This window comes from Cynoglossus semilaevis, chromosome 4 (genome assembly GCF_000523025.1).
Source record: "Cynoglossus semilaevis isolate Cse_v1.0 chromosome 4, Cse_v1.0, whole genome shotgun sequence".
Taxonomy (NCBI): domain Eukaryota; kingdom Metazoa; phylum Chordata; class Actinopteri; order Pleuronectiformes; family Cynoglossidae; genus Cynoglossus; species Cynoglossus semilaevis.
Genome location: NC_024310.1, coordinates 18,654,462 through 18,667,783, shown reverse-complemented (window position 1 = coordinate 18,667,783; position 13,322 = coordinate 18,654,462). Strand labels below are relative to the sequence as shown.

The window sequence follows — 13,322 nt, the reverse complement described above, 5'->3', positions numbered from 1 at the left end:
GAGACTTAGTGATCTGCTCCAGGACTGAAGCTAACGTTAGCTCCGGGGCTAACTCCCTAACGTCGTCCTTGTCCTCAGCAGGTAAACAGAAACAGGGAAGTTGGGGTCTTTATTATCAGCCACACCGAGCACAACAGAACATAAACAGAGTTTTAACAGCTCCTGTATAACCAACTCGTGCTCTGAACTTTCGCTACGGTTCTCTCGCACGCGCCCCTCGCACATATACGCACATAGCCATTCACAGACAGACGCTACTAGTATAACACACAGTAGCCTACCATTTTGATCGCTAGCGCTATGAACTTCGCTAGCACGTAAAAATCCATAAATTAGCCGCATCATTGTTCACGCCGCAGGGTTCAAAGCGTGTGAACAAAGTAACGGCTTATAGTCTGGAAATTACGGTATGTTTTTTCATAGGGGCTGGGGGGTGCATTGAGGCGCCGGGAGGGGTCAGCGCGGTTTGGGCGTGAGAGGTTTCCATTGGAGTACGGCATGCTGCACAAAAGTGTGGCTCTGCTGTAATGCTTAAACGATAAATAAGGCCTCCAGTCACTAGGGGGCAGCAACTCACACAGATAATCAAATTTGTATTGTCAGGTTCTCAATAGTATTTCAATTCAGTGGGGGGGGCATGACAGAAAATAATTGAGAACCACCAGGTTACAGCAATGACAAATAACTTGACCTGATCTACTGTATATAACGATGGCTGCACTGCACACCTCACCAGAGTCTGACGCTTCAGTGCGCTTTAGTCGCGTTGACAAATCGTTTCCGTGTCTGTGATCCTTCTTCAGACACAGCTGTTAGTGTGTTAGATACTTTCGAGTATTTTCAAAACCTGTCAAGGCCGTGAAAGTCACGTCTACCCAGTGGAGTGTTGCAAAATCCACGTCGAGCCAAAATCGACACGGTTATCGTCAGTTTTGGCATTGACTGACTTCCTTCTCATCCAAGGTTGGCGGCAGACAAAAGGTCCGCTTTTTAAAGAAAAAAAAAAACAAAGATTCAACTCGAGTGCTCGGGCTTAAAAGTCCTTCGATCAAACCGTTCGTAGAAACATAAAACCCTGAATATACATCGGGATGTTGAGATTCTGGCGTCTCTAAAGATTCTCCATCCTTGGATAAACACGTATTTCCAGGACAAACAAATATAAAAGCAAAGACTGTGAATTATAGCAGTGTGTTTGCCTCAAAGCTTCTCTCCTCTGTTCAGTTTCTGGTGGGAAAAACAAATGCCCTCTCTGAAAACCCCCCTGTGTTCCAGCTATGGATTCAGGGGCGTCATCAGCTTGATGGTAGTTTAGAGTTTATTTCAGAGGAAAAACAGCAGTTTAACCTTCGGCTTTTGTCTGACTATGAAGAGAAGCCTTTAAACGTGCTGAAAGACTGAAAGTCGTGGGTTTGTTTTTTTCTCCCCAACTTGATAAACAGTGTGCTCACTGCTGCTTTAATGTGGTGTTTCTTTATGGGAAAAACCATTTAGTCCAAAGTTCAACTGCAGCAGACGTCTGGGATTATAAACATTAACAAATGTGATGGAATATCGTGGTGTAGAAACCCCCCTGTGTTCCAGCTATGGATTCAGGGGCGTCATCAGCTTGATGGTAGTTTAGAGTTTATTTCAGAGGAAAAACAGCAGTTTAACCTTCGGCTTTTGTCTGACTATGAAGAGAAGCCTTTAAACGTGCTGAAAGACTGAAAGTCGTGGGTTTGTTTTTTTCTCCCCAACTTGATAAACAGTGTGCTCACTGCTGCTTTAATGTGGTGTTTCTTTATGGGAAAAACCATTTAGTCCAAAGTTCAACTGCAGCAGACGTCTGGGATTATAAACATTAACAAATGTGATGGAATATCGTGGTGTAGATTACCGCCATTTCCGGACTATTGAGCGCACCCGAATATAGGCCACACCCACTAAATTTGAAAATAAAAAAATAATGGTACAGCTACAGGCCGCACTAAGAAAACACTTCACTTTCCCAGTGATCGATTTTAAATTAAAATCAGATAAATATTTTAAATGTAAAAAAAAAAAAAATCGGATAAATCTGATAAAGAAGAAAATGTATTTCTCTCTCTTATCTTTGTACAGGGAGCAGTCATTTCAAATCAAAAATGGCATTTGACCTCCCGACAGAAAGGTGTTCTATTGTTAGCTTTACACTAAACTCTTAAGTAGCTTCACTAACGCATACTTAGTAGGCTACTGTCAGCATCAAAATCCTCCTAGCGACGTAGGAACTACGTTAGCCCGTAACAATCCATAAATTAGCCGCATCATTGTTTAAGCTGCAACGTTCGAAAAAAAGTAGTGGCTTATAGTCTGGAAATTACGGTAGTTGTTCATGTGTCCGATCGACTTGAAACAGATCCCAGTGTCATGTTGGGCGCAGTTTGAGTTCTCCTTGACTCAAATGCTCTTGTCGTCAGCTGTCAGCTGTCGGTCTGCGGCTCCTTCACGTACTATTCAAGAGGAAAAGATGAAAAAAGTGGATGGTGTGCTTTTGCAGCTTTCCACAACACACGTCCCGCGGGACTCAAATCAAGGGACGCCAGTGGGAAGGCAAAGGGACCAACAGAGGGATGGAGAGCATTAGCAGACTTGCTCAGCTGACTTCCTCCTCCTTCGTACCTCTCATGTTCATCTTTCCACTTGTTTCCGCCCTGATGTGAAGGCAGCCTGCTGTGTGTTTGACTGCCTGTGTCTGTGTGGTGCTGCGACGCGGCTGCTTCGGAACGCCGAGGCTGCGTATATGGTTGAGTTCCCTGTGGTTCCGTGTGAATTTGTCAAACGAGCTGTCAAGATCGTCATTTTTTTTTTTCAAATCAAATCAAATCTACTGCCATCCGTACAGCTCCATTCAAAATCTGGGTACATTTTTTCCAAATTCCAAGAATGAGCTGTGACTTAACAAGAAAACCAGCAAAAAAAAAACAAAAACCCAAAAGACACAGACCATTTAAAATGACTTTTGTTCTGTTTGTATTCCGTCTGAGCACTTTACTGAAGCTTTATTGTCCAATTAAAAAGAATTGCAGAACAGTGAATGCACCCGTCTTAGCTGTAAACCAAAGTTAAGCTCTGTTTTACACACCAACACTGCCGAGGACTAAAATTAATCCCGGTATAAAACAGAAAGTTCACCCGTTGCTTTAATTTTTCGATGGGGTTGACTGAATTAATTAGGGCTGTCAACAGATTAAAATTTATAATCAGATTGAGATGAAACGTTATTGTAACACGTAACTGTATTTTATACATATTTTATACAGTTTTGTACATATCTTATCATGATTAGTCATTAATAATTGCAGTCATATTTTATCACGATTAATCGTGATTAATCGAAATTATATTTTATCACGATTAATCGTGATTAATCGAAATTATATTTTATCACGATTAATCGTGATTAATCGAAATTATATTTTATCACGATTAATCGTGATTAATCGTGATAAAATATAATATCGATTGATCGTGATTCATTTCAATCATATTTAACCACAATCAATGATGATACAGCAACGAAATGTATCATTTTTTTACAGGTAGAGGTCTATGTTTCTCGCACATTTTGTTTGCTACACTTTTCTCGAATTAGAATTTATCTTGTATATTTCTATTTGCTTAATGTCGATTGTGTCGAATATGCACAGTTTTTTGAGTAACTCACGGTTGCATTTCGCTGTACAGTGGTCGTGTGTACGAGTGGTTGCATGTATAACTGATCACGTGACAGTACAGTATGAAGCCTTGAGTCTTGCGAAAGTGCGTTTCAACCTAAATCCCACCTGTTTCCTTCAGTATACCTCGTCTCTAACGTACGACGGTGTCCTCGTCATGGCCGAAGCCTTTCGTACCCTGCGACGTCAGAAAATCGATATAAGTCGCCGCGGTAATGCCGGTGACTGTCTGGCCAATCCGGCAGCTCCGTGGAACCAAGGGATAGACATGGAGCGTGCCCTCAAACAGGTAGGGAACATATGTGATTTAAAAACAGCTGAAGTGACTGCTGAAGTCTCCAAATTCTAATTGTCATTGTTCTCTAAATACAGGTGCGGATTCATGGCCTGACTGGAAATATCCAGTTTGACCATTTCGGCCGCAGGGTCAACTACACCATGGATGTGTTTGAACTGAAAAGCAACGGACCACGCAAGGTGAGCTGAGAGGGACATTTTGAATGACCGGAATGCCACAAAAACAGACAAAGAATCTGAGGAACTTTGTTTATCCTTAAACAAAACCCATTCAACTTTTCTTCTATTTAAGCACCAACACTTAATGTTCAACTATAAATTTAGGTTTCCACTTAGAAACAAGTGGCTGAAAAGTGATAAAAATATCCCCGACTAATTGACTTTGCGTCACTGGGGTGGCTTTAAGCTTTTAGCTGCAGCTCCTAGACAACCTTGAAAAATTAAAAGAAGAAGAAAAAAAATATGTTTCAATGGCATGAAGACTTTCAAACATAAAGGTGACATTTATTAGTGAAATGGAAAAAAGTTCAATTCCCCGTTGTGCTGTCTGACAATCATTTCCCTTCAGTGGAGACCTGAAGATTAATCTGCTCTGAGTATTTTTTATTTATTTTTCTTACCTAGTTTTTTGCAGCTGCTCCTTTTGTTTCATATGTCAAAGTCTTTTTATGGTATGATGAATTATTTAATTCTTTTTCCTTTTGTTTCATATGTCAAAGTCTTTTTGATGATATGATGAATTATTTAATTCTTTTTTTTTTTTTTTTTACCAGATTGGCTACTGGAATGACATTGACAAGCTAGTGTTGGTCCAGAATGAAAATGCTCTGTCCAATGACAGCTCAGCGATGGAGAACAGGACGGTAGTCGTGACGACCATTATGGTATTGTACCTCTTTCCTTCTTGTGTTTCTACCTTGTCAGTGTCGTTGTTTGAAAGCAATGAAAATGAATAAGACAAAGACGAAAAAAAATCCCGATTTGATGAAACGCTCGAATACGAGCGAGTGGCAGAGGGATCAATGAAGGGTTACAACAGATGAAAACTTTCCCCACATAACTGTTCCGTAGTGAACATGAACCAGGTTTCTCTGATGCTCCGGTCATTAGCCGGGTGTAATTATGACCTTTTCTTCCAGAAACACGGTTAAAGAAGGGATAATTGCCGGATTTGTTGCTCAGCCTTTCCTTACGTTTGACTTGACTTCACCCATCTGCAGCCTTTTTATAGTGGCCACCCCGCCCCCCCACCACACCCCCCTTCCTGTAAGTCTAATCACGGTAATTCAATTGGGCATGCAAAATGATGCAAGTGGAAGCAACTCAAAAGACCAATTTGAGTCCAGAGATAAGAACAGACACAGGAGGTTTTGTGCCAGGGCAGAGAACTCATCCTCAGGCATCAGGAAAATAAATGTAGCTGCACTTTCTGCAGTGTCATGTTGTTAAAAAAAAAAAAAAAATCAATGAATTTTGCCTGATCATAAAGAAAAGTGTTGCCCAACCCCCCCGTGGCCTAACGTAATGAAATCTGCACTAGGGAGTTCAAGCACACATGCTGCAGGTCAGAGTGCCGGGAAACAAATGATCTGTGGTCGTCGCTCCCAGTTACAGAGCCCGGTGACTGAGTTCAATGTATATTAAAAAAAAAAAAAAAAAAAAAATCGGTTCTTCACTGTTGTATCAGGAGGGAGAATAAGACGAGAAACACGTGAGATTAAATCAGTCATTTCTTGTCCTGTAAATATAAAAATAAAATGTTGCTCATGACATCCATACAGTGTAAAAACAGCATTGTGTTGAAATTGGAAATGATCCGAAATACCTCCTTTGGAAGTATGTTCCTTCCCCATTTTCCCTCCCCCTACCATTTGTCAGTCTTTCCAATCCTGTCATCCTGTCTGTCTTGTCCTCCTCACCGTATCTCGTTGTTTTTGTGACTTTGACCCTCACCCGTCACCCCTCCACGCCACCTCCCACCTCCATATTTCTCTGTGGATGGTGACCTCAGCAGGCCTTGGCTAATGTTAGCTCAGCCGCCTCCTCCTCTTTGCAGCCTCTGATGATGAGGAAGCCTCTGCTGTGACACTGATGCCGATGTCTGCAGACAGAGCCGCAGAGTGAGACGCAGACTCACCTAAGTCGTAAACCCCTCGGGGGAAGAGAAAAGGACAGACAGTGACAGACTATGTGTCTTTAAGGCTCCGCGCAAGGACAAAATGAATCCGCCTTTTTCTTTCCGTGCCGCCTTTTCTTCTTGGTCTCGTCGCCTGTTTTACCCGGCTCGGCTGGAGAAACAGTTTTGACCTGCATTTGCATACTAAATATGTTCCTGGTGTGTCCATTTGTTGCAATGTTTATGGGATCAATGGGCAATTGCAGTGTTTTGTTTTATTCTTTTAATGGACGTCATCTCTTGTTTTCTGAAAATTTGAAAAACACTTCGCAACGTTTCTTTTCAAAAAACTTTTTGTTGATGTCTTCTTAGTCTTTTACTTACATTTTTTTTTTATTTTAAATACATATTTATTGACATTAACAATGCTGTCATCCGTGTAGTCATTGTGCAAAATAGACAAAGGCATTTCTATATTTGTTTATGTTTTGAAGGTCATTGTGATGTTTCTTTAGTCGAGCTGATGTAGTATTGTAAACCAATATACATTCATCTGTGCAGTGTTGTTTCTTGGCAGTACCCACAACCTTGGAATCTGCACAATACCTGTGTTATTTATGTGTTATTTATGTGTTTTGTCACAAGACATTGTCAGACAGAAATATTTTCCAGAAAAATATATATTTACACAAACAACAAAAAGACTAAGTGAAGAACATCGTCATGGTTCTTTAGTCTCACTCGGACTTTTTTTTGGCTTTTGTTACAGTACTAATCAACTGGTTAACACGTGCTGTGGATCAGTGGAAGCTGGTCGTTTGGCTGAGGGACTACAGTGTTTTATAATCACTTGATGTTGGAGAAGTGGGTGTTAGTTGTTGACTGGCTGTGAAGTTGTTTTTTTTTTTTCAATTTTTAAGACCAACCATTGACATCCTGCAAGTAAAAAGAAATCCAGAGATAGCAAAAAAGAGCAGGCGAGCGAGGCAGAGAGAGTGTGCATCTGATAAGATAAGTGAGAGAAAGGAAGTGTGTCAGTGTGTCAGTTTATGACGTAGGTCGATGAACGCGAGCACTCGGATTAGCTGGTTTGGCCAAAAAGACCGATTCGATTTTTTGCAGTTTTGCAACACGTTACGTTTGTGAGTGGTCAAAAAACCAGCCATGATAGGTCGGCAGGTCGAAATGATGCAATGTACCGTACACAAACAGTTCACATCACCTAATATTCTGCTTTTTGTTTTATTCTTTTAATGGACGTCACAATATCCTCTTGTTTTCTGAATATTTGAAAAACACTTCTCAACATTTTTTTAAACTTTTTTTGTTGATGTCTTCTTAGTCTTTTACTTACATTTTTTTTTTATTTTAAATACATATTTATTGACATTAACAACGCTGTCATCCGTGTAGTCACAAAGGAATTTCTATAATTGTTTATGTTTTGAAGGTCATTGTGATGTTTCTTTAGTCGAGCTGATGTAGTATTGTAAACCAATATACATTCATCTGTGCAGTGTTGTTTCTTGGCAGTACCCACAACCTTGGAATCTGCACAATACCTGTGTTATTTATATGTGTTTTGTCACAAGACATTGTCAGACAGAAATATTTTCCAGAAAAATATATATTTGCACAAACAACAAAAAGACTAAGTGAAGAACATCGTCATGGTTCTTTAGTCTCACTCGGACTTTTTTTTGGCTTTTGTTACAGTACTAATCAACTGGTTAACACGTGCTGTGGATCAGTGGAAGCTGGTCGTTTGGCTGAGGGACTACAGTGTTTTATAATCACTTGATGTTGGAGAAGTGGGTGTTAGTTGTTGACTGGCTGTGAAGTTGTTTTTTTTTTCAATTTTTAAGACCAACCATTGACATCCTGCAAGTAAAAAGAAATCCAGAGATAGCAAAAAAGAGCAGGCGAGCGAGGCAGAGAGAGTGTGCATCTGATAAGATAAGTGAGAGAAAGGAAGTGTGTCAGTGTGTCAGTTTATGACGTAGGTCGATGAACGCGAGCACTCGGATTAGCTGGTTTGGCCAAAAAGACCGATTCGATTTTAAAGTTGGTGGGCTAGCATGTGTTGGCTAGCAGAAACCCAAAGACTTTTTCTAACATAAGAACAGTTTTGCAACACGTTACGTTTAAGAAGAGTGGTCAAAAAAAACAGCCATGATAGGTTGGCAGGTCGAAATGATGCAATGTACCGTACACCAACAGTTCACATCACCTAATATTCTGTTGTTTTTTTCGGGGACCAACTGACTGCCTCTGACTGGCTGCTGACTGTTTGTAGAACTGACAGCCTGATTAGCAGTAAACCGATTTTCCCTCCAGAGACAATTACAGGACCTCACCGGCCAAAAATATTACTGGGGACAATGACGCCCTGTAATGGCCGCAATTAATTAATGAATAAACTGATTGACCAAGTGCGAGGCTGAAACAGCCCGTGACTAACCAAATGCCTGGCCTGGCCCATCGACCATGTGAATGAATGTTAGCAGGCTGATTAAATGTCTTGGTGCTTGGCTAACTCCTCTCGGGACAGCCTGGCTTTTTGAATGCTGCACTGATTAAGTGCCTGCTTGGCAGACTGGACGCATAACTGGACAGTGAGGTGAGGTGTCCAGTTGGAAGCCTGTCTTATTTTCCGATTCCTCATTCACCGACTTCCGTAACAGCTCTGCTCTGCTTTTTGGCTTCTAACGTGACTTTTTTTTTTTTTTTTTTTTGAATGTCTTATCAGCCTCAAACATTTGCCTTTACAAAGCCGCCCTCCCTCCCTGGTTCACCTACATTTTTTTCCCCCTACTCATTTCATCTCATCACCTCTGCCTCTCTTTCTCCTCACCTCTGCTCCCACTCTTTTCCCGCTCCATTTTTCATTTTTTGTCACATTTTCTCATTTTCGCTATCTCTCCATCTCACTTTCCACTTCTCTTCCTGTGGTGATCTGTTTCTGTCTGTATCCTGATCTGCCGCTCTGTCTCTCTTCTTTGGTTTCATGCCGCCAATACACTGCACATCCTCCTCCTTCTTCCTCACTCAGCTTTCCGCTTATTTCTCCTCTTTCTTCCATTTAACTCACATATTTTAGCTACGCTGAATTTTTTTTTTTTTTTTACCACCCAAACCAGTGATTCATGATTTCCTATTGTAACTACAGGCACTAAAGACATTCACTACACACCAGAACACTGACACACACTGTTAGGATGATGACCTTCACATTGACACTGAAAAAAAAAAATGTCTGCAGAGAACTGATAAGACTGCTTCATGCTGGATTTTGTCTTTAAAAAGTTTTTTTTTTTTTTTAAAGTTCACTGGTTGGCATAGCATCCACTGGTGCATTTTATGGGTGTCCTTAGGGAGTGCATTAGTGGGTGGAGGGTTTTTTAAGATAATTCTTAATCAACTCAAAGTAGCTTGTTCTTTTTTTAACACTTTGGATAATTAACTTGGGGCTGGGAATATGCAGAGTTTTTGCCTCCTTATTAAAACCTAATCGGAGTAAAATTCCTCATGAGACTGCAGTGATTTTAGATTCAAGGAAGACTCATAATCTCATCATGTTTTGTGATCTGATGGTTAGTTAGTGGTCAGGTTGGATTGTCAGAGTTTCGGTTTCTCTGTAGGAGTTTGTCAGTTTCCACTTGGAATAAAAAAAATAAAATAAAAAAAAAAAAACATTTCCACACGTGGGCGACGTTTTCCTAGTCTAAAGACTGACAGCCTGTGGAGTCAGACGGCTCTGGCCTGAGGTACAGCGAAAATCTGTCGAGGTGAAAATCTGATTCTCCTCAGTTATTATCTAGTTCTCTTGCAACAGGTCTTTCATTCAGCTAAGCCTCTGCAGACTGCAGGTTACCAAGGTAATAATTAATGCAATAGGTGGATGTGGGCGAAGGCCTTGGCAGAAAAAAATAAAATGGGAGGAGGAGGAGGAGGAGGAGAAGGAGAGTGGCAGCCAGTCGTGAGTCTGGTTTTATTTTCATGCGAGAAATGTTTGTTTTTATCTCCATATCCTGGAGATGGACGCTGCAGTGAGAACCACCACTGAGCTGGTTTGGACTGGTTCAGACCCGGAGACAGGATTAGATCGAAAATGTGTAAACCGAGATTGAGTAAGTTCACTTCAACGACAGATTTTTAAGGGTTAGGCTGTGATTTTAAATGTGTTTTTTTTTTAATATTACCAATTACTAGTCTTTACTGCGCTGTACATTAATTTTATTGGGTAAATATTAAATAAAAACCCTGGTCCAAAGTGTCCGTTTAACACAGATTGCCGCAGTATTCTGCTGTACCACTCTACTGATTCCTGACTTAAAGGAAGTATAACAGTCGTTTCCTGACAGTGTTTTTAAGTAAATGGTAAATGAACGGTTGATTCGATTTTGAATTAAATAATTATAATATTCAATTACTCACCATGCATATGTTTCAGTAAACATTAGTACAGATTCTATGATCACGACTATGCAAATTCAGTGCTGATGGCCCATATGAAGTAATACGACGGGCCAGATTCGGCCCGCAGGCCTTGAGTTTGACCTATGGGATCTTGAAGAGCACCAATAATCACCGTTGACAAATCAATAGTAGCGACATCACACATCAACACGTGTTTGCAAAACGCTTTTAAGACTTTCACTTTCAAAGTACTGTAACAATGATCAATAAATATTGATCAATATTGATTTAATCAATAAATCATTAAAAATGACAAGAGTCGACGATAAAAAAAATGTATGTAAAGGTAACTTTTCACAATTACAGTTGAGCATTTAAATTCAAATTATTTAAATGGTTGCTATGCGTTAAAGTTTGACTTAGTAAAATTAAAGTTTAATGCCAATAATGATCTGAAGTCTACATGTTAATTTAATTGATCTGGTACTAAATGACCAGCGACTGCGAGAGTTTCTTGTTTGACCCATCATCCAATAACATGTAATGAATGTTGCCATCATTAAGGTCCCAGCAGTGAGCTATACAGTAAATGCAAAAAAAAAAAAAAAAAAAAAACTTAATTCCTGATGTTGTTTTTCAAACTGCTTTGTCAGCACGTGAATGCAACATTGATTGTGTTTCTTCAACAGACAAGTACTCTGTGGGTTTTCTGATCTGTGTCTAAGTGTGTATTCAGTACACAGCAGTGATTTCACTACACTCGTGCAAATGTCAGAATATAAACGACCAGACACGTGACGCCGCTCGGGTCATGTTTCAGCCGTAACGCTGTTCACCGTAGTGTCATGTGACTGAATATTTGTTCGATGTCATAACAAGACGTTTATGATGCATTTGATTGTAATTACCTGCACATGTATCGTCCAAATGAGTCCGAGGTGTTGAATTTAAATGGACAAATCTTTCTTCACCAATGCTAAATAAAACGCTTTGTATTTCTCTGGGTTCGTGTACAAAATGCTTTGATTTTTTTTTTTTTTTTTTTCAAATTTGAATTATAGACGTCTTTCAAATGTTTGCATCTTTTGTATTGTTTTGAATGCAACTGTTGCTCCACATTTGTTTTAAGACAATGTTAACATGTACTTAGAATTATACGTTTTGATTACGCGTGTAATATTTTCTGACCGTAAATATTTTGCTGGATGTTTTTTGTGCATAATGATTAATAAATGGTGGAGATTACATAGGCCCGGATTAACGTGGATTACGGGATGAGCCTCAGGCTTAAGGCTGTAATTTTCCCGTGTTTATAGCTACTTTGTCATTCAGAAGAATGTAGGTTTTTCTGCCGGCGTCAGAGCCGCTTTAATGTGTGTGTCACGTGAACGTAATCTTTTCCCTCTCTCTCTTTCTTTCTTCTTACCTTGTACCCACCCTTTAATTTGTCCCCTTTCCCCTTTATCCTTCATTGTGTCATAATTTAAATGTGTGTAGGTTCAGAATGCGGTGCTGCACAGATTGAAGCCCCATGTGGATGAGATTTGGAAAACAGTGATACACTATCACCTTGTTGGAAATGATATGCTCCTGTATTTTTCCCAGGACAGAATAGTTGGGTTTTTTTTCTTTTTGCCATGTTAACAACAGGCAGCTGCTGCCTCCCTCTGATATCATATCTCTACACAGTATATATATATATATATACCTCTTAATGATGCTGTCATGTTCCTCCAAACAGATGTGTCTTTCTCCCCCTATGCTGGTTCTGTAGGAAGGTCCCTACGTGATGCTGAAGAAGAACTGGGAGCTCTACGAAGGCAACGACCAGTATGAAGGATACTGCGTGGACCTGGCCTCAGAGATAGCGAAACACATCGGAATCAAGTACAAAATTTCAATTGTACCAGACGGGAAATATGGAGCCAGAGATCCGGAGACGAAGATATGGAACGGCATGGTCGGAGAGCTTGTCTATGGGGTGAGTTCAAGGACTCACTGAAACAAAAGCTTTGGTTGGTGTGTTTTTATTTATTTTTTTCATATTGTTTTGCCAGAGATTGCCTTTACAAACTGCAGGTCATGGCTGTGTAGTCACAATACTATGTATTTGATAATAGCAAAGAAAAGTGACATACTCCGGTAAATTCTGGCAATTCAATATTGGATTGTGTTGTAACGCATTATAGGTGACACCCAAGGCTTTTATTCGACCCAGAAATGTGGGTTTAAAAAAAGATTATACAGCCAGTATCTACAAAAACATTCGTCTTTGGTTGTCGGTCTGTTTGCTTAATTTTTTTTTTTATTTTATTTTATAACTGTGTTGTTCAACATCATGAGTGATGTGAGGGAGCAGCTGGAAGGAAATCTGAACAGGTGGAGGTTTTTTTCTCCAGAGCGGAGACAAGTGAAGGTCAGCAGGAGCGAGACAGAATACATGTGGATAAATGAGACTGAGACAAGTGCAAAGATGGAGTTGCAGTAGATCAGTGCTTCTCAAATAGTGGGGCGGGCCCCACCGAGGGGGCGCGGTGAGATGCCGGGAGCGGGACGTGACAGGTTTCCAATGGAATATGGCACGCTGGACATCAGTGTACCACTGCTGTAATGCTTGAATGATAACAAGCCTCCAGTCACTAGGGGGCAGCAACTCATACAGTGGTTTGTACAGATAAAAATATGCATGTTACCAGGTTGTCAATAGTATTTCATTTCAGGAGGGAGTGGGTTGGGGGGAGGGTGCGTGAAAACGTTTCTGTCCCCAAGGGGGGGGGGGGGGGGGGGCGGGG

The 13,322-nt window shown here is 40.4% G+C and overlaps 1 protein-coding gene across 5 annotated transcripts in view; it reads left to right on the top strand.

Moving 5' to 3' along the window:
• gria4a (glutamate receptor, ionotropic, AMPA 4a) overlaps positions 1 to 13,322 on the top strand; it is a 99,620-nt gene that overhangs the window by 56,178 nt on the left and 30,120 nt on the right. For all 5 annotated transcript variants that reach the window (XM_017032058.2, XM_017032059.2, XM_025054939.1 and 2 more), the window contains exons 8-11: positions 3,820 to 3,987; positions 4,071 to 4,175; positions 4,769 to 4,879; positions 12,305 to 12,511. In XM_017032058.2, coding sequence (XP_016887547.1) covers positions 3,820 to 3,987; positions 4,071 to 4,175; positions 4,769 to 4,879; positions 12,305 to 12,511 — 591 coding nt within the window. The remainder of the gene's footprint in view (positions 1 to 3,819; positions 3,988 to 4,070; positions 4,176 to 4,768; positions 4,880 to 12,304; positions 12,512 to 13,322) is intronic.